The 22,347-nt window shown below is 40.2% G+C and overlaps 1 protein-coding gene across 1 annotated transcript in view; it reads right to left on the reverse strand.

The window, feature by feature from the left end:
• The window catches only part of LOC118889463 (gamma-taxilin-like), a 46,867-nt gene extending 25,681 nt beyond the window's left edge, over window positions 1-21,186 (reverse strand). The window contains exons 1-4 of the mRNA XM_036841226.1: window positions 21,089-21,186; window positions 20,914-20,995; window positions 8,708-9,011; window positions 7,175-7,266 (exon numbers count right to left, since the gene is read on the reverse strand). Coding sequence (XP_036697121.1) covers window positions 7,175-7,266; window positions 8,708-9,011; window positions 20,914-20,995; window positions 21,089-21,186 — 576 coding nt within the window. The remainder of the gene's footprint in view (window positions 1-7,174; window positions 7,267-8,707; window positions 9,012-20,913; window positions 20,996-21,088) is intronic.
• Between the last annotated feature and the right edge of the window lie 1,161 nt (window positions 21,187-22,347).

The raw sequence follows: 22,347 nt of genomic DNA on the forward strand, positions 1-22,347 counted from the left end.
GAAAAAAGAGGTATTAAATCTTCGTTTGGTAGAACTGACCAATGAAGCTGTTTGGTCCTGAACTTTTGTTTCCTGGGAGATTTTTGATTATTGATTCAATCTTTTTACTAGTTATTGGTTATGTTCAGTTTTCTATTTCCTCATGATCCAGTCCTGCTTGCTTGTACGTTTCTAGGAATTTATCCATTTCTTCTACAATGTGCTAGTATATAACTGTTTATAGTAGTGTGGACTAAGAATGCTGCCAGCCATTGCACTAAACAAAGGATGCTGCAGCCATCAAGCCATCAAACTCTCCAACTGCCCCCAGCTGTGCACCCTGAAGGGACTCAAGATAGGAGACAACAGGATGTGACCCTACATAGCTAAGGTGTGTATCAAAGAAATGATTTCCGTCAGCCCAGACTCCTGCATCTTCCCATACAGAGAAAAGTGCTAAATTCATTAACTTGAGATTTCTAGTTTTCTTTAAACAGTAAGCTTCTGATGTTCCAACTACCTGTTTTTGTTGCGAAAACTCCTATATATCCTGGCTCCTCCCTGACCTCTCTGGAGCAGTCCCCCAGAGCTATCTGAGAGGGTGTCTCCCAGGCTACAGTACTCAGAAAGTCTGCCAAATGAAACATAATTCTCAACTCGTAGGTTGTGCATTTTTGTTTTCAGTTGACAGTACACTCTTACAATCTTTTGTATTTCTGTGGTGTTGGTTATAACATCTCTTTTATTTCTGATTTTATTTATTTAAGCCCTGTCCTTTTCTTGACGAGTCTAGCTAAACGTTCATCAATTTCTTTTAAAAGAAAAAAAGCCTCTTGGGCTTCCCTGGTGGCGCAGTGGTTGAGAATCTGCCTGCTAATGCAGGGGACACGGGTTCGAGCCCTGGTCTGGGAAGATCCCACATGCCGCGGAGCAACTAGGCCCGTGAGCCACAACCACTGAGCCTGCGCGTCTGGAGCCTGTGCTCTGCAACAAGAGAGGCCCGCGCACCGCGATGAAGAGTGGCCCCCGCTTGCTGCAACTAGAGAAAGCCCTAACACAGAAACGAAGACCCAACACAGCCAAAAATAAAAATAAATAAATTAAAAAAAAAGAAAAAGAAAAAAAGCCTCTTAATTTCATTCATCTCTTCTATTGTCTTTTGAGTCTTTGTTAATTTATTTCCATCCCGATCTTTGTTATTTCTTTCCTTATAGTAACTTTGGGCTTCATTTATTCTTCTTTTTCTATATTCTTGGTGTGTAAAGTTAGACTGTTTATGGAGTTAGGCATTTTATCACCAGGGACCACCTACCTCTTAAAACTGCTTTTGCTGCATTCCATAAATGTTATGTTGTATTCGCATTTTCTCGAGGTTGTTTTTCTCTAAATTTCTCTTTTGATTTCCTCATTGACCCATGGTTGGTTCACTACATGTTGTTTGATCTGACACATTTGTAGACTTTCCAGTTTTGTTTCACAATGGAGCTCTAGGTTTATATCTGATGCTCAATACACTGAAATCTTCCTTTATTAAGAATTGTTTTGTGGCCTAAAACATAATTTCTTCCCCAGAATGTTCCATGTGCACTTCAGAAAAATGTGTGATTCTGCTGGATTTTTCTTTTTTTTTGATGGAATGGTCTGTATGTATCTAATAAATCTATGTGATCTCACATGTTCTTTAAGGCTGACGTTTTCTTACTGATTTTCTGTCCGGATGATCTATATGGTTGATGTAAGTGGAGTATCAGAATCCCCTACTATTATTGTATTGATGTCTATTTCTCCCATTAGGACTGTTAATATTTGTTTCATATATATAGATGGTTCTATGCTGGGTGCATAAATGTTTACATGTTATATCCTCTTACTGGATTGACCCCTTTATCATTATGTAATCCCCTTGTCTCTTATTACAGTCTTTGTTCATAAACTCTATTTTGTCTGATATATATATATGTATACCTGCCACAGCTTTCTTCTGGTTTCCATTTCTATGGAATATCTTTGTCCCCCCTTTCACTCTTAGTCTGTGCCTGTCCTGATATCTGAAGTGAGTCTCTTGTAAGCTGTGTATAAATATGTTATTTTTTTCAGCCATTCAATCACTCTACTACTTCTGAATGGAGAATTTAGTCCATTTGTATTTATTGCCATTTCATTTTTTTTTTTAATTGTTTTCTCGTTCCAGCATCCCTTTCCTGTTTCTTGCTCTCTTCCTTTGCAGTTTGCAAATGGTATGCTTAGATTCCTTTGTCATTATTTTTTGTGTTATCTACCACAGGGTATTGCTTTGTAGTTACCATGAGGCTTACGGGTAACAGCTTATAACAGTGTATCTTAAGTTGATAACAACTTAAGTTTGAATACATTCTAAAGCGCTAAGTTTTTATTTTCCCACACACAATTTTTATGTTTTTGATGTCATGTTTTACATCTTTTGTCTTGTGTATCCCCTAATACCAACTATTATCTTTACAGTAATTTTTACTACTTTTGTCTTTTAACCTTCATACTAGCTTTACAAAAGATTAATCCACTGCCTTTCCTATATATTTACCTTTAACGGTGATTTATATATGTTCCTGTTAATTAATGCCCTTTCTTTTCAGCTTCAAGAAGTCCCTTTAACCTTTCTTATAAGACTGGTTTAGTGGTGATCACCTCCTGTAGGATTGCTTGTATGGAAAATTCTCTCTCCTTTACTTCTGAATGGTAACTTTACTGGGTATTCTTTCTTTCTTTCAGCACTTTGATTATATTGTGCAGCTCCTTTCTGGGCGGCAAAGTTTGTGCTGAATCATCTGCTGATAGTCTTCTGAGTATTCTCTTATGTGTAACAAGTTGCTTTTTCTCTTGCTGCCCTAAGTCTCTGTCTTTAACTTTTGACATTTTAATTATACTGCGTCTTGCTGTGGGTTCCTCTGAGTACAGCTTATTTGGAACTCGGAGCTGGATGTGTTTCCTTCCCCAGGTTAAGGAACTTTTCAATCGTTCTTTTTCAAATAAGAGTTCTGCCCATTTCTCTCTCTTTTCTCCTTCTGGGTCCCCTATAATGTGCATGTTAGTCCACCTGATGTTGTCTCACACATTCCTAAAGCTGCCTTCACTTTAAAAATCTTTTTTCTCCTTTTGCTGCTCTGCTTGGGTGAATTCCACTGCCTTTGCTTTGAGCTCAATGATCCTTTCTTCTACTTCTTCTAGTCTATTGAACCCCGCTAGTGTATTTTTCAGTGTTTTTCAATTTTTTAATTCTGTGACTTCGATTTGGTACTTTCCTATATTCTCTGTCTTTGTTGAACTTCTCACTGTGTTCATGCATTCTTCTCCTAGCTCAGTGGGCACCATTATGATTATTACTTTGAACCCTTTATCAAGTAAATTACCTATCTCCATTTCATTATGTTTTTCTCCAAGGTTTTATTTTATTGTTCCACGTACAGCATATGTCCCCTCTTCCTCATCTTGCTTGACTTTCTGTGTTTGCTTTTATACGCTCCATGAAATAGCCACCTCTGCCAGTCTTGGAGGAGTGGCCTCCATTTAGGAGATGAATCTTATCCTTCAACCTTGCAGCTCTTGCTTGTCTCTCAAACGTTGGTGATTGCTCGTCCAAGCAGCTCATTTTATTTTTAATATCTCCCAGTTGTTGAGTGTGTTCCAGGACCTGTCAGTGTCCCAAAGAGGTCAGGGAAGACCTCAGCACCACCTAGGTTCAGGCTGATTGGAAGCCTGACCCTGAAAGGCAGCAGCTTTTAAAGAATGCAAATATGTACAGTCCCGTACAACTGTTAAGCTAAGCTCTGCTGGCCACCAGACCAGGCCATCTGCGGGTGCCCCTTTGGTGACGGTTGTAAAATTCAGGCCTCCATAAGAATGGATCAGCACCTTCTTGGAGATTACGGTAAGCTGTAGTGAGGCAATGGGAGAGTGCAAAGATGTCATCCTTCAGCTTGTTTTCCCAGACAGCGAGTCCATAGGCCTCTGGATGTGTGCAAAACCCAAAGCCTGACCCTGACACCAAAGTTCCTGGACAAGCAAACAGGCTTCTTCCACAGAAGGAGGGGGTGTTTGCAGTGTGCTGTCTGTGCAGTGCCCTGGGTGTGGTAGCCAGCTGTGTCTCTGACTCTTATGGGACCCAGGTACACAAGCCTCTCTGGGCAACAGGCCAGGCATTCATGGGGGCGGGGAGGGGGATTCCATGGGCAGCAGCCACAAAAGTAGGGCACCAGACACGTGTTAAGAGCTCCCCTCCAAGAGAGTCTAGCACTCTGGAGCATTGGAGGAGAGCTCAAAGATAGCACCTGCCTTCCTAGGTCTTTTGAAGGCTTACAGTTAGCCCTTTGATGTGTGTTTAATTTAGAAGCCTGCCCCTCAGTCCGTAGCCATGAAAATAAGCTAATCAGTCTCTTTCACAGAAAGCCCTAGCTCCCTGTTCCGTTGCCTCCTGCTGTGCTCTGGGATGGTAGCTGTTTAAGAACTCTCCTCCATTGGTCACCGTCTTCTGGGACCGACCCACTGACCACCACAGGCCGCCAGAGCCAAGCAATGTAGAGGTGTCCCCTGGCAGCAGACACAAAACCTGAGGCACCAGATAAGGTCCTTTCTGGCAGATAGAAGCAAGCTGAAGCAAAGCAGAGGGAGAGTGCAAAGGTCCTGTCCTCCAGCCTCTGTTCCCTGAGAGCAACTCCACAGACCTCTAGAAGTGTGTCACACCAGAAGCCTTCCCCTCAAGCTAAAGCTCCTGGACAAGCAAACAGTCCTCCTTCTCAGAAAGACTAAGGCTGGGTTTAAGTCTCTTGTCTGTGCAGTGCCCTGCGAGTGGTACGTTGCCAAGAACTGTCTTTCCAATTGTTACCGTCCTGAGGGACCCAGACACCCAAGACTGCTGGCTTTCAGGGCCAGGTGATCACAGGGCATACCTTGAGTTGCAGCTGCAAAACCAGAGAACCAAACATGTATAAAAGCTCCCCTCCAGAGGTACGGAGTGTGGCAGAGGGAAAGCGTGAAAATGGCTCCCACTGGCGTTAGCAACATTTAATAAGATTTAGTGAAAGTGCAGAAATGTCAGCCTCCCTAGGAGAAGAAAAACATCTAGCTGGAAAAATAAGGCACCCATTGGCTTTAGAGTGAGAGTACAGAAATGGTGCCTGCACCTCCATCCTTGGAGAGTATTCCAACCAGCCCCTTCTTCTCAGGCCCATGCTCTGAGATTAGCAAATCAATCTCTTTCACATAAAGTCTGTGTGCTTTTCAAACAACTGCATCTGCATGGGGTCCTGGGGAGAGTGAGTCTATGCAGTCACCCTTTAAGAGGCATTTCTCAGTCAACTACAGCCCTTTGGGTCACATGGGTGCAATTCCCCTGATGGTTTTTCAAAGCTAGATGTTTTGGGGGCTTCTCTCAGGTACAGGACTTAAGAGTTTGGGTGCCTGATGTGGGGTTCAACCCCTTTGCTCCACGTTTTTAGTTCCCTTTCGATTGTGGGTCACCACCCTGAGGGTGGGGTCTGTGACTCAACCTCTCCTACCCACCACAATGTGACGGTGATGTTATACTCCCAAAGTGATCCAACTCTTTAGAAAATGAGTTTTTCAAGAAACAGATTTTAAACATGTTTTTAAAACCAAAACACACCTAGTTTTTATTATTCACAAGAACTACTGATCTCCACAAGGATAAAACTACCAAATAAAAGGCTACTAGTTAGTCAAGTCTCCAATGTATCACTTCTGCAAACAAATGCAGTTACTCTCACTTGCCATATCCCCATCCTTCAAAAACATATCTAAATAAATAAATAACTTGATCACTGTTTCTCAAAGTCTAGTCCCTGGACCAGCAGCTCTGGCCATCGACTGGGAACTTGTTAAAATGCAAGTCTATCTTAACCATCTTCCCCATCTCCACTTAAAATCTACTGTAAAGTGTCTTTTACATTTACTGACTCAGAATCTGTAATTTGACAAGATCTCTAGGTGATATGTATGAGTCTAAGAAGGACTGACCTAGCCCACTATGCTAGTCAATTTCTCTTTCTTCCCTAATCCTTTCATGGCTGGCTGCTGCTGTCACATCAGTAAGTCAACCTAACCTATTCTGCTGCTTTTCCTACCCGACTTTCACTCCTTTCTCAACTTTTTCTTTTCTCCCCTTTTTTCTTTTTCTACCAATTCCTACTTGATTTCCATCATGTGACTATACTATTAGAGACTTTGATATGCAATGGAAGCATTCCTTTCTGAGGTCAGCAATGCAGCAACACTGACTGCTGCCATCTTTGCATTCAGATGGCTCTAGGTCATTTTCACTGATGCTTGGGGTTCCTACATCTCACAGTATCAGAAGATGCCAGGCTGCTAAATGACATATGCATGTACCACTTGAAGAAACAGTAACTAGAGTTGTTCCAGCTCTGTTTTTAGAACGGTTATTCACAAAATATAGTAAAGTTTATGATACAGAATAGTTGTTTTAATAATAGATGAAAATGCACAAACTTGGTCAGTGATAATTCACATAAGTGCTTCACAAAATGCAAGAATTTTGGCATTTAAATTAGAACCAACTATTCTAAAAATTCCCCACATCTATTCTTCAAAAGGTTCCATGCCTTTTCCATTCTTTGCTTTTAAAAAGCTAGCAAGGTTTCCATGTTGACAATGCTTCTATAATCCCAGAAGGAGTGCTACTTGAAATAACATAGGTTAGAAAGAACTCTTCCATGAGTCAGTTTCTTTGGAAGATGGAAAAAGGAACAATGCCTAGCATATAGTAGATGCTCAGTAAATACTTCCTGAGAAACAGTACTGTTTTTCATGTAACTCAAAATTTCAATCAAAATGGTTAACACTTTTATTTCTAACATTCCTTTCATGTATAGAATTCCTGAATTTGAATATAGAAACCACTCCCTCCCAACTGGGAGGCATCTAAAATGCTGATCTGGAAACACTAAGGCTGACTGACTCTCAGGATACATCTCAGAAAGCATTGTAATATAATATATAGCGTATCATAAAACTAAGCCATACTATCAACAGAAGTCCCAAGAAATTTAATTCTTCCCTTCAATTTTGTAATAAAATATAATTTTACATGTGAAACTATATCAAAATTATATTTTTAAAGTTTATCAAGAACATACACACATTTTGCCCTACTATATACGGGCCTCGCTCCCTTAATACTCACGAGATCAGCATATTTCTTACACAGTGCTGCCAGCTTCTCCTCTGGAGTTGAAAGAGTGTTTAAGGCTTGCATCAATAATACTACTTCTTTTCCTAATGATTTATAAAAGAAAAAAGGTAGCAGAAGGATGACTTAAATTCAACATAAAACTAATGTTTACAATTTAAGGCTATAATTAGGGATAGAGATTCACCTACTAAATTAAAGAAGCTACTTTCAAATCAGTTTATTAGCCTCACCAACATCCAAATTTCTTCACTTACCAACACTGCTACCTGTTAGCTATTTAGCACTTGAACAGTGAGAACACTTTAAAGAGTTTTAAATGAGTACTTTAATAGCTCTGGCAGGGAGAAGCAGGTGACCAAGACAGGTGAAGGCAACAAATGGGCTTTAAAGAAAGAAATAACGTTCTATTGCTTACCCTGGCGGTAGAAAACTTTTTATTTCTTAAAATGTTCTCTTGTATGTAGAATATTTCATCTAAAAAACTGAAGAAAATTTGATATTTGATATCAAACTTATATTTGATATACTTTACATGCTGCTGTGGGGGCGGGAGAGAGGTGGAACAGGCCACCTTCAAAAAGAATACTTTCCTATCCACATAAAATTTTAGTACTGAAAATTTTTTACCTTCAGTTCAAGATGAAATAAAAAAGAGGAAATATAATGATTGAATGTTTAGACATAACAGTAACGTACACTTCAGTATGTGAAGATTTTAAACTCTAACCATTTTAAACTATTTAAATGATTTTAAGCTGAAGCTACATTTTATGCATTGTAGTGGGGTTAATGATTCTGAAGGTATTAGTCTTGTTCGGAAAGAATTATAAACAGTTCTCATATTCATATAAATTTTAAAGTCTTTAGAAGGTAGCAGAAAGTAGATTAAGAAAGAGAATTTCAAGTTACAATCCTATGCACAAATCACTGAAACCAAACAAGGTAAATATTAGGTACAATAGGGATGAAAAATTGAGGGCCAACCAGTAAGGTGAAATAGGGTTTCAGGTTTCATTCATAAAATTTAACATATCACATTCTTAGTCTGAACTGTCAAACTAACTAAGCAGAGGGATAAAACATATCTTAGAAGCAATCTTATTAAGATACTTTCTAAACTGCAAAAAAATATCACTTCCAAATTTTAGTGAATATTCCTTAAACAGCTAAGCAAATATAACAGTTTTCTTAGTAATTATTAGTCAGACTACTTTAAATGATCAAACAACAAAGCAAATCAAATACTACTTCTGCCAAACTGGCCACAAACTCTTTCTGGAAAACAATTCTTAACCAGGGAGAAAGAAGCAAGGTACCCATAACTAAGCTTTCCACTCTGCTACTTGCACCTCCTGCAAATAATTGTAGGAGACAGGCATACTGACCTGACCAAAGAAACTAGATGTGTATTAGCTAAACATCTACCTCAAAATTGGTCATCCTCCATAATTACCTGTGCTGCACAAAATATAAGTTAAACAAGCAGCATGTGCAAATGTCCAACCTCTGAGCAGAGATTATTACCTAAGATACTTTCTTTGTTTCTGCGGCATTCTGAATCTTGCTGACCATCAGAGGGATCTGCTCCAGCTTCTGGCCCTGAAGGTTCCTCTCTTGACTCTTGTGTGCAGTACACTGGGCTCAGCAAATCCCTGCTCTGTGTTATAAAGTTACTGCTTTCATCCTCTTCCAGTGAATGCTTGTTAGTTGGGCTACTGTAATTTGAGTCACGACGTTGAGGAATATCATTTGATTGAGAGTTATGCAACATATCTGCGTTTACTCCTAGTCTGTAAATTCTAGATTCTTCAACTGTGCCAATCACAAGCTACAGAAAAAGAGCAGAAAAAACATGGAGAAAGGAATTAAATCAAATGTAATCAAGGGAGGAAAACAATGCAGTACAAAAAAGCTCAGTGTTCCACCCCACTCTGCTCATTTTCTTTTAACAGTAAAATTAACCCGTTTTCCTTTTTTTTTGTCCTTGCCACACAGTTTGTGGGATCTTAATTCCCTGACTAGGGATCAAACTGGGGCCCCCTCCAGCAGAAGCATGGAGTAGTAACCATTGGACCCCCAGGGAATTCCCCACTTTGCTCATGTTTAAATGTAGTTTTTACTTTTTGTATGTGGTACAATCAACAGGCATGTCACCATTGGACAGTTTTATTTTTTTCCCTTTCATAGTGGTTCACAAAACAGCAGTGCTTCTTAGAATCAAAGGAGGAAAAGGGATGGGAGGAGACTACTGTAATAGTGGAACAGGGGAAAAATCCAAAGTTCGGTCCCTCCCACAAATAATATGCTGGCAGAATCTATCAGAATCAACTTCTGCAGAACTCTGGAATCTGCTAAAAACTTACAAAAGATAATTAAGATTTACAGCCCAAATTTACAGCTTAGTGAATAAAAAAAAAAAAATTAGGAGAGCACCATAGGATTTTAAACTTCTTGTCTACCATTGTCCATACCCTAGGTCAACAAAGACCATAGGGAGAGCAGCCCACACTCTCAGTGAAGGCTACTGGTGCCACAGGGAACAATACAGACATTATTTTCAAAGGATTGGGTCTCATTCATTCTTTCACGCAGCTCCCTGAGAAATCTGTGCAGGAGTTTGCCTTTGTTTCGTCCTTGGAAGAGCTCTCTCAGGACTAGGGCAGCTTCCAGGATAGCTTCAGATACAAGTATGAAAGTACTGACTTCAGCAGCCTGGGGTATGGGACAAAAACTGGGAAAAAGCAATAAACAGAAATATCTGAGTAGAGAAAGACTGAGAAAGGAGATGAACATAGGCATATGAAAGCTCCCACATTAGACTAATCTTATTATCTCTGCCTGGCCTTCCAGCAGAAGTAAAGGCTAAGGCAAAGTTGTAAACACCCTAGCTAAGTATTCTAAGCTGATCAAAAGTAAAAGAGAAAACATGTCTTGCGTATTGATGTGAAACTCATCTTACTTCACATCCACTGATTTCTCCCTGGGTACTCTGTGCGTACCCTGACATTAGCCACCTTACACAGAAAGGTGGCTAGGATTGTGACCAAATTCTCCCCACCCCCAAATGGAACCCATCCTAGTATGCTGGGGCACTGTGGAGACTAGAGGGACTCAAACATTTACGGCTCTGTGGAAATAGGTATCCAAGTCACTCACTGTTCCATCTGGTTCTGTAGGGGAATACGGCCCCCAAACTCCTGCTTCCCCAATGAGTATGCCACCCCTTCATTTGTATGCCCCTCATAACTGACTTGCCAATGGAACCCAGGGCAGCAGCTCCTCACCTATCTGCCTGCTCTCCCTCTGAGAGCGTATTCTTGCTTAAATAAATCCTCACTTTACTTCCTTAACCTCGCTGTCTCATGTCCAGATTCCTTCCACGATGAGGCAGGAACCTTAAATTCACTGGGAACACACAGACTGGCACATTAAAGTACCACCAACTGGAGAAATAAATCATGGCTACTACAGGAATCATATGGTTTATTCATACAGACACGTATGCTGAGTGAAATCAAGCTATTGATCAAGCCTGCACTGCCTTGATCATTGGGTACGATCAAGATGGGTATGACTGCTATCTGGACTGCACTCTTTGCACTGATTATGGCTGTGTGTCCACCATCACAGAAAGGGCTCCAAGTAAATGGGTCTTTAGTTTTTTGCAGAGGCTACCTTGTGACACATGCTGTAAGATGACCCAGTTGTCTCCAGATTGGGAAGGCCATGACACACAGGGCATTGATTCTCCTCATTCTGGAAGTCTGAGTGCATCCAACCTTTAAGCCTTCTCAGGTCTATTCATCCTGGGTGCCCCATAGTTGACCACCATTTCAGGTCATGGGATTGATGGTCCACACCAATCAGCTGACTCTGGCCACATCATTGTAGCCTTTGAACTGATCTGTCATGTGGTCAGCTTTCTGGATAATATGCAGTCTGAAAATGGTGCACATTTTACCACAAAAGTAAAAGTAGTCAATGTACCTCCACCATTCCCATCCACACTCCCTGTCATCCACAGCCATCTGGAATTATTGAGCATTAGGTCTGCTTTTCAAAAACTGACTCAGAAAACAATCCTGATATTAACCCCCTCATCTTCATCTTTTCTACAAACTGTGGAAAGGCAAGTTGGGCCACTGAATGAGCTGTTCCCAGAGAGGGATAACCCCCTCTCAGTCTCTTCCTTGCTAAGAATCAGGACAAATTGGGTGCTGGGTTATACAAACCCATTTTAAAAATTCAGCACTGAATGTCAAGGAAATTCGAAGAAACTTAGCCATTCTTAGGCTACTGCTTTTTTCTTTCTGCCAATAGCATAACCATGTCAGCCCAAGTGGCACGCTCTAGTCCAAACTGGCACCTAGAGGATTCAAACTTGGTTTCAGCTACCTGGATCTCTTGTGAGACTGAAATGGTTCTAGAGCAGTGTACCCAGTGGATAATTACCACTTCCTGAATACACTGCCTATGGAGCCTCCCTATGGTGACCTTTGCAGGTCAAAGAGGTGGGCATAATGGATCTCTGCAAGGCTTACAAAAATCCCCTCACTCCTCTAGTACCTGGCCTTTGTGGGCCAAAGGACTGTCATGAGCAGGTGACAACTGATTGGACAAAAGCTGAAATTATAGCTACTGGAAATACAGCCTTTGTTAACAAATCTAACAACATTAATCATCCCATGTGTTTAAAAACTGACCCTGGAGTCTTCCTCATACAAATAGGTGTCCTAGTGTGGCTCTCCCAAATTGTTGCAAGCCTCTTGTATTTAAGAGTGTTGAATCTGCCTTCCAGCCAGAGAGCTCAGGTGACAATTTGATTGCCATTCAAATAGAAACAGCAGGAATGTCCCAGCTACTGCATTTCCTAAGCAAAACACTTAACCGTCATTACTGAATGTCTCCCTCACCCTCATTTCTCTAGCCATAGATAAGTCATTCCAGGGGTAGACAAATGTCATCCAGGTGGTATCAGAGCCAGACGGTAGGACTGTGTGGTCTTCAGCAGGCCTTTTAAAAAGAAGGATGTGATTCAGTTTTTCACCTGGAAACGCTAGGGTTACTAACTGGCTAAGGAGACATGGTGTAAAGCACTTTAAATCTGTGCCCACTTGGAAACACTAATGTAGTCCCATTTGAGAACTTACATAATCAATCAGAATCAACCCTTTCTTGCCAGAGGTACCAAGTATGCCCTTTCTCACATGGAAGCCAGGAATTAACTTGCATCTCTCTAGAAAACACTGTGTCCCACATTAAGGGGAGGTCATAACAGATCATCAACTGTTTCAGGAAACACAGTCAGTAGTCATGCAGCCTTTGGACAACTGCAAAGTGCTCTCCAAAATGAGGCTACTTTTGTTTCCTTGGAGAAACTCACCAGAGGGGCAACTGACTTCTGGCTTATGGCCACACTGCAGGTAGTTATCCTCTCAATGGGAGCCATTCACTAATGAAAGGCAGTACAAAATCTCTCCACAACTTTAGCTGAAATGATCAGTGGACTGCATTCAAGTGAGTCTCAAACTGTCTGGCCACAGTTATTACTTATGGCAAAATTGCCCTAGACTTTTTTCCTATGGGCCATTCATGAATATATCCTGCTGCAACTGAATCAGTGACTCAGGCTAAGTGGGAAGGTCAACACACAGCCTTAAGGAAGCCAGATGGTAGACTCTGATAGTCTATGGAACTTGTTCATTTGGTTAGGTCTGGGACTCTGAAGTCAATACTAAGTTTTGGGCTCTTCCTTAGGCTTGGAGTCCTATTCTTAGTAGTCTATAAGATAAACTGAACAGATGTGGTCCTAGCCTATTCTGGTCAAATTTAACAGTGTGGCCAATGAACTTGCATACTCAGGAAAAACTCAATAGAAGGCATGTCTTTGTTTCAAACTATCTTTTCAAGGATGCTCATACAGCAAAGAGCCTTGGAAAAAAATAGAAATGATGTCTACCTCATCAGCAATGGGCAGGTTTGCTTACTGCCTATATGTTTCCAATTGCTGTTGTAATAAAATACCACTCATTTATTTACCTTACATTCCTTCTGGAGGCTCCCTGAGAGAACAGAGCTTTCCCTTTTAGGGCAAAGCTTCTAGGGGCTGACTGCATTCCTTGGATCATGATCCTTTCCTCCATATTCAAAGCTAGTAAAGGCAAGGCAAGTCAAGCAAAATGCCATCTCTCTGGATCTGACCTTTATCTTCCTCTTTCATTTCTAAGGATACTTAAGACTTCATTGTGCATACCCTGATAATCCAGGGTAATGCCAGTTAAGTCCTAATCTATGCAAATCCTTTTAACCAATAAGATAATTCACAGGTCCCTGTTTAAGACATGAACAGCTTTGAGCAGCCACTATTCTGCCTACCACACTGCCCATTATAAAAGATTTAATATCCCTAAACTTAGGATTTCTTGTTTGTAATGCAAATATCATCTAGTTCTCTTTATATCACCCTGTAGGAACTAAGGCTCAGGAATCATGTGCAAAAGTGGACACTAGTAAATGCTACTGTAAAAAAGTATCCTTTGTCTCCAGATTTCTCCCAGTATCCATAAATTATGGGAAAACTATGAGTTTGCAAGTAAATTAAAATCTCTGACGCTTCATAGTTTCTTGCTGCTATGATTACATATTCAAATTTGGGTAACTGCCAGACATTTTTCAGAAAATGTCTGTCAAGACAAACCAACTGACATTTGTTTTAATGATAAGTCTGCCACACATTTTCTAGAAAATAAATAAGTCCTTCAGGATAAACAACTGACAGTCTCTGTTGCAATGATAATATTCATATGTTCAAATGAAAATTAGGATTTTGGAAAATTCCAACCTGCCACTATGACTCTGGCAGCTTCCCAGCACTTAAAGACTTTTGAGATGAGACTGACAATAATATTAACAAATGTGATTTTAAAAAATATTTTCTAACATTTGAAAAATCTATGCAACTCATGAATCAATATTTTCCAAATCACAGTGCTTTACAAAATGACTGGAAGGTACCAGATTCACTTAAAGCATTAAAAAAAAAAAAAAAGGTTTTAACATAACACATCAGAAAAAGTTCACTGATCTGGCTTAAAATTCCACATCCAAGTCCTAAGTAATTTTTACTTGGCACCAGTTTTTGCTTATATCCAACAAGAAGTTTATTTTTGACCTTTATTACCCTCAACAGCTGTGTCAAAAGAGCATGAGATATATGAGATAGGTAACAGCTTTGGAGTCAAAAAAGCCTTATCTTTGAATACACCACTTACCACCTCCCGTGTGGCCATGGGGAGAAGTCAATCTCATAGTTTACCTAACCTACCTTACAGAGTTTAAGATTAGATAAGGCTATAAATTGCTAGCCCACAACAGGACTTTCATAATAATCTGTCAAGTTTCCTACTACTGTTATAACAAATTACCACAAACCTAAAAATGGATTAAAAATTCACATTTATTATCTTACAGTTCTGGAGGTCAGAAGTCCGAAATGGATCAGCAGAGCTGTGTTCCCTCTGGAGGTTCGAAGGAAGAATTATTTCTGTGCCTTTTCCAAGTTTAGAGGCCACCTGCCTGCATAAGCTTATCACCCCCTTCTCCATCTTCAGAGTCTGCAGCGTAACATCTTCAGATCTGTCTCTAATCTCTGTTTCCATCATTACTTCTCTTCTAACTCTGACCCTTCTGTTTTTCTATTATAAGAAACCTTGTGATTACACTGAATCCACCAGGATAATCCAGGACAATCTCTCCATCGCAAAATCATACTTAATCAGATAGGATAAACATATTCACAGGTTTCAGAGATTAGGACATGAGCATATTTGGGGGGGGCCATTATTTTATCTACCACACATATATTATCACATTAACATGGTCCACACTTCAATTCTTAAAGAAGAAATTATCTTTTAAATTACTGGCATAACTTCTATGAACTATATATACCCCACCAAACTGCTCTGCACTATAGGAGCAGGAAATAAAGTATCATCTTAGCAAGTAAATATTAGTTATGACAGATTAAAGGGCAAAAACTGGGGAGAGTGAGGGTCATCTGGGAGACATTTTGGAAATATTACATGGGATTCAAATCAACACTCAAAACAACAAATATTAATAAAACTTGCTCAGTAGCACAGGGAGATAGCATAGGTCAGTTGGTAAATCTTTTCCATCAAGTCAAAGAATTTACAGAAATTCATTAAAATAAGTAAATAAATTTAACTAGGAAGTGGACTGAACTGTAAAAATAGAATCCCTAGGTCTGAATGGAACTTAAAGCTTACCTAATACTTTTTCTCTTCTGAAAACTGCACAAATGGGAAAAGTTAAACATAGCTGATACTCAATACTATATTAAATTTGTTTAACACTTTAGGTTTGTCAAATACTACTACATTCATTATATTATCTGAAAGTGACTCATAATAATATTAAAAGCAAAGAAAAAGGAATTGGAAGGAGGGAAGGAAAAGGAGGCAAGAAAGTTTATTTGGGACATCAGTATAAATCTTACTTTACATAAACAACAACTGTCTATGAAGTAAGGTCTGTCACATGCCCTATCAATTAATCATGTATTAATTATAAATGAAAATTACTCTCTGGGAACTATGTCATTTAAACATGTTTTAATTTTTAAATAAGAGGCATTATTTATCCAGATACCACTACTTTATAAAGGTAAGCTCATATCTGGAGAGGGACATCACTGAAATTGGTAAAGTATTAATCTGTGACAAAGGGGGCAAGAATATAAAATGGAGAAAAGACTGGTGCTGGGAAAACTGGATAGCTACATGTGAAAGAATGAAATTAGAGCATTTTCTAACATCATATACAAAAATAAATTCAAAATGGATTAAAGACCTAAATGTAAGGCTGGAAACCATAAAATTCTTAGAAGAAAATACAGGCAAAATGACAACCTACCCGATGGGAAAAAAGACTTACAAACTATATGACTGACATTTTGGTTAATATCCAAAAATATATAAACAGCTCATACAACTCAACATAAAAAAACAAACAACCCAATTAAAAGATGGCCAGAAGACATAAATAGACATTTCCCAAAGACATACAGATGGCCAAGAGGCACATGAAAAGATCCCCAACAGCACTGTCAGGGAAATGCAAATCAAAACCACAATAAGATTATCAACTCCTACCTGTCAGAATGGCTATCATCAAAAAGAACAGAAATAGCAAATGTTGGTGAGGGTGTGGAGAAAAGTGACCCCCTCCTACACTGTTAGTAAAATGTCAATTGGTGCGGTCACTGTAGAAAATTGTATGGCGGTTTCTCAACAAACTAAAAATAGAACTACCATATGACCCAGCAGTTCCACTCCTAAGTATATATCCGAAAACATGAAAACACTAATTCAAAAATATACATGCACCCCAATCTTCATAGCATTATTTACAATTACCAAAATACTAAAGCAACCCAAATGTCCGTCAAGAGATGAATGGATAAAGATGTGCCCGCCACGCCACACATACGCACAAAGGAATGCTACTCAGACACAAAAACAAATGAAGTTTTGCCATTTTCAACAACATGGATGAACTTGGAGGACATTACGCTTTGAGAAATAAGTCAGAAACACAAATACTGTATGATTATCACTTACATGTGGAATCTAAAAAATAAAACTAGTGAATAAAACAAAAAAAGAAGCAGACTCACAGATCTAGAGAACAAATTAGTGATTACCACTGGGGAGAGGGAAAAGGGGAGGAACAACATGGGGTAAAGGATTAAGAGGTACAAACTACTTTGTATAAAATAACCTACAAGAATATATTGTGCAACACAGGGAATATAGCCAATATTTTGTAACTGTAAATGGAGTATAACCTTGAAAAATCGTGAATTACTATGTTATACACCTGAAACTTACATAATATTGTACATTGACTATACCTAAATTTAAAAAAAAAAATTAAAGAAAGAAAATGGTGAGGTAGCAACATCCAAACACCCACTTCTACACGAAAGCAATGATTAAGGTGACAAAAATTGTCCAAATCAACTTTTTGGAAACTCTGGGGAACAGTCAAAACCAACAACCAGAGGAATCCTTAACTAGGAAAGAAGCTGCTGCAGTTTACTTACGGAATATTGTAACTTTTTATTTTACCTGCCTACAACCCCCTAATCCCCACCCTGGAAGGAGCTAGCATATCTGGTGTGGCTCGCTGCTGCCAGATGCATAAGAGACCTTGTTCTTAAGAGTTCTGATAGTGGGCTTTGACCTATATGGCAGACCCCCAAAGGGAGCTCAAGAATATCCTCCTGTTTTGCCAGCCTCAAAATTTTCTCAGGGTTGGTGCAGCTTCTTGGTGTGGAATGTTGAAATAACAGCCACAGCTACGTGGGCCAAGGACAAAATGACAAGGCAAGTAGCAGACAGACTGAAAAGCCCAAAAGAAGGAGGGTGGTAAAAAAGAAACATGGAAGAATAAGGGCTTTGGATTGGCCCCAGGTATACCAGGGAATCTCAAAGCCTACATGCATGTCCAGGGCAACATACATGCCAGAAAAGACCTCAGAAGACCCTACACTTTTGTATCTGGTTCTGTGCAAGACGGAAGTGCATGCTAAGGCTGGGCTTACCTAAGTGTTAAAGGAGTTCCCTAAACAAAATCAATTTGCAAAGACATTGAGTTTAGTTTTTGTTATTTCTGTTGCTCCAGGATTTCAAGGAAATCTCTTTTAAATTCCTGGCTGACTTCTAAGCTACCTGGCTGACCTTTAAGCTACCACAGAAGACTTCAGAGACCATGCAGGACAAAGAATACAATCTTTATAAAACAGCTTACCACAGAATTACTAAGCACACATTTACAACCCATAACAATCAGCAACAACAAACCCTAGGGATGTGGGGAGAATCTGATTCTCAGAGTATAGGGTTCACAATTGCACATTTCTTACTGTCTTGTCTTAACCAGACTTCAGTCAGGCTTCTCTCTTCATATAAACCCCTGGATACCGGCTAACCCACCACGATCAAGCACTCAAATGCGTGCCCCTAGTAACAACTCATCCCAAGGATCCAAGAATCAGCTGAGACTCATCTCCCATCAACCATGCCAATTATGCTGTCTGCTCACTCTCCCTTGCTTGCTCGATTTCCCCTTAAAAAGTTTCTATTAACCTGTTTACCCGTCTCAATAAAAGAAAAGTCATTCTCTGATTTTAAGACATTTTCAGGTTTCTGAAATCAGAGTGTTCTCTGTATTGCAGGAGTGCCTCTGAATAAGGTCTCTTGTTATCTAAATCAGGATTTGTTTTTGTTTGACAGTCACATTATAATACTCAAAATATTCAGTTGCCAACAAAAAAAAATCACAAGTCATGCAAAGAAGAAATGAACTATAGGCAAGTCATGGGAATAAAAGAAATTAAGAATCAGCCATCAATAAAAAGGTAGAAATTATTTTTTAAATGAACCAAACAAAAATTCAGAGCTGAAAAGCATGACAACTGAATTTAGCAGGGAGAATAATCAGCAAACTAGAAGCTAGGTCAATTGAAAATACAATCTGAGAAACAGAAAGGAAAAGGAATAAATAAAAATCAACAGAACTTGAGACTTGTGGGACACTAGCATACACATAATGGAAGTCACAGTAGAAGAGGAGAGAAGGAGGCTGGAAGACTATTGGAAGAAATTAGAAAATACTCTCATTTGATGAAAACCATTAGTCTACACATCCAATGAGTTAAGTAATGAGTAAACTCTTAACTATGATAAACTCAAAGACTATCTTTCAAAATGAAGGAGAAGACATTAAAACATTCCCAAATACACAAAAGCTGAGGGAATCCTTCACTAGTAGACTTGCCCCACAAAAAAAAACAAAAACAAAAACACAAAGGAAGTCCTTCTGACAAAAATAAAATGACATTACAAATAACTCAAAAGCCATACAAAGAAATAAAGAACAATAGTAAAAGTTACTACATAGGAGAAATTATCAATTACAGATACCAACAGAAGAATCATCAATATGAAAAAATCCTCAACTACCGAAAGGTGCCAAAAAGGAAAAAAATGTACAGTGCATCTCCTACAAGAAATCGACTACTTCAACAACTCAGACAGTGAGAAATTATCACCCTGAACTCTCACTTTTCTGCAACAGACTTTCTTTCAAACCCCCCCACCCCCCACAACCTCTCCTTTTCGTCTATAAAATAAGATTTCTCTTCTTCGTTGGAATATCCTAAACTGCAGTGTTGCTTTTTTTTTTTTAAATCAGAGTTGTCCTTGGGGAAAGTAGTGAAAGTGATAATTTTGAATCCCTACAGTACTATGCACCCAGTTTTTTTCACAATCCTGCAAGAGCTGGATCTTTCTTTCAAAATACAAGGAGAGAGAAAAAAAAAAAGAAAGAAAGCTGTGAAATACTAACACCTTCATACAGACACACAAAAAAATACCTCACCACAGAAACAAGTCAAAAAAAGCTAATTTCTTGACACTTTGCTCAAATGTAAAGTGAGACTTCTGAAGTTCATGAAACATGTTACAAAAATATTATCTCATAGGTTCAAACAAGAATGAATGTTTCAATAAGTTTAAATGAACGGAAAAAGAAAAAAGATTTCCACTGTACTGTTTAAATGAACTGTTTAAATGAACGGAAAAAGAAAAAAGATTTCCCTGCAATTCTCAAGTCCAGGGATCTGGAAACCGTATATACCTGTATGCAGCCCAATCGTTGTGGAAAACTTCCTGATTCTACAAACTCAGCCCAGGAGAAATGGGATTTTTCCAATCTGAAGCAGATCTAGATTTTCCTGTCACCAGAGAAACAATGAAATGCCCCTGATGTAAGTAAAGTAAGACAAAGGGAACATTCCAGCGTGTCTACCGGATTGGGAAACCAAAAGTATGGGAGGCGCTAAAGCACAAACCAAAGGAAAGGAAAAGGTGTTAAGTTTTGTTTTGGTTTGTTTTTAAAGGAGTTAGAAAGACAAGTTATTGCACGATGATGCTCAGCAATTAGGTTGGACAGAGGTACTTCGGCGTCACCTCCGTATACCAAGCCCCGAGTGTAGCCTTGTCAGTGACGCTAAGAGCCTAGGTCCCGAAAAAAAGCTGCCCTACCAGTTCCGCCACCGCCGTCCACCATCCGCGTAGTGGCAGAGAGTAAACGAGGACTGGGAAACAGAAACGCAGCGCAGCCCCGGTCCCCCCGCCATTATCTAAGTACGCAACAGCCTTGCCAGCGCCGCCCCAACGCACCATGCAGAGCGACTCGTGCAGTCGCCGAAAGCTGAGAAGAGCTAATCCCTGTCCCTAGTCGACCGAAGGTGGCGCCGAACGTAGGGAGCACGGACATCAGGGGCTGGGAGAGAGGACATCAAGCTCACAGGACCCCAGGGCACCCACCGCACGTGGTTGTAACACATGGCGCACCCGCGCCTCGCAACCTTTCACCCACAGACAGGACTGCGTTCCCCGCCTCCTCTAATACCTAAGCCGCACACCACCCCCTAACCCACAGCGGTCCCCTCCACGCCATTTATTCCGATTCCACCTCCTCGCCACACACACAAACGTCCTACTATCGCCACCCTCTGAAGAAAGCGGTATGTTTGTCCCGAAGCTAAAGTAACCGAAGAAAGTGAACAAGCAAACCTGTAAAAGGTAATACTCTCCCTCACACTTCACCCCCGCCACCCCGTGGAAAACAAGACAGACCTGCTGCTGGCTGCGCAGTCGACCGCGACGTCCGGCGTCAACCGTCTCCTCAGCCCCTGATCCGCCGGCACTTCCCGGCGCTCTTTATCCTACCTGCGTCGCCAAGAAGTGACGGAAGCACTTAAACCCCCACCTTTGACCCAAAGGACGGAAGCTCGCAAGGCCTATCTACTACCTTCCAAGCCTCAAAGGCCAGTCGAAGATCCGGCGCTCTCCACGTGACTGCTGGATGTTTGCCACCAGAGGATTTAGTGAGATGGGGGAGGGGAGCATTGGAGGCCGAGGCGGGTTTCAGGGCCAAAGGGCAAACAGAATGCCCTAGTGACTCTGCGCGGAAGAGGATAAAGAGTGCAGAAAGAATTGCAGGTCCTAGCAAACTGTTACGTCATAGTTTGCAAGCCCAGATTGGGTTTAGGGCGGAGCTCCGCGGCATTCTGAGAAGTACTTACTGTGCTGCGCCTGCTGCTTAATGGGACTTGTAGTTTTTTAGGGGCGATTTCACGCTAAAGGAAACTACTCCGGCAACTTTTAAAGTATTCCACTATTTGAAAAGACAAGAGTTTAGGGTCAAGTGAAAACAGGATTACCTCCTGTTTTTGTTCTTGTTAGGTTATCCTTACTATACTATGGGCCCTACTGGCTATTATTATCCTGAAATAATTGGGGGTAAGAGGCGCTGCAGGCATACCTTGTTTTATTGCACTTCACACATATTGCATCTTTTTACAAATTGAAGGTTGTGGTAATCCTGCATCCAGCAAGTTTATTGCCACCATGTTCCAACATTATTTCCTCACTTCCTGTATCCTGTGTAAAAAAATTAACGAACAGAAACCTCAGTTAAATAGGATTGGGTGACCAGAAGGGAACTCACATCTTAAGACCACGGCAGACCCTTCCCCTCCGCCCCCCCCCTCCCCGCCCAAGAAGAAGAGAGTCCTCTTCTTGTCAAGGACTCAGCCAGTGAGAACCCAAGGACTCTTGTTTGCTACCGCCCTCCCACCTTCTTTCTCCTCTCTGCAATAGCGTTCTCCTGCGGTGGGGGAGTTACATGTGGCTTGCCCACTGTTGCGGGTCCTAAATTGCAATTCTTTGCTGATCCTGAAAAAAACCCATCTGTGCTGGAGAAATAACTGTGAGTCTATTCGTTTCAGCTAAATACTCAAACAATTTCAAAATTTTTCATTATTACATTTGTTATGGTGATCTGTGTTCAGTCATCTTTGATATTACTACTATAACTTGCTGAAGGCTCACATGATGGTTAGAATTTTTTAGTAATAAATTATTTTTAATTAAGGATTGTATATTGATTTTTATATGTAATGGTATTGCACACTTAATAAACTACAATATAGGGGAAACATAAGTTTTATACACACTGGGAAACCAAAAAAAAAAATAGAGCGAGTGTGTGACTCGCTCTGTTGCACT

Source organism: Balaenoptera musculus, chromosome Y, assembly GCF_009873245.2.
Source record: "Balaenoptera musculus isolate JJ_BM4_2016_0621 chromosome Y, mBalMus1.pri.v3, whole genome shotgun sequence".
Classification (NCBI taxonomy): Eukaryota; Metazoa; Chordata; class Mammalia; order Artiodactyla; family Balaenopteridae; genus Balaenoptera; species Balaenoptera musculus.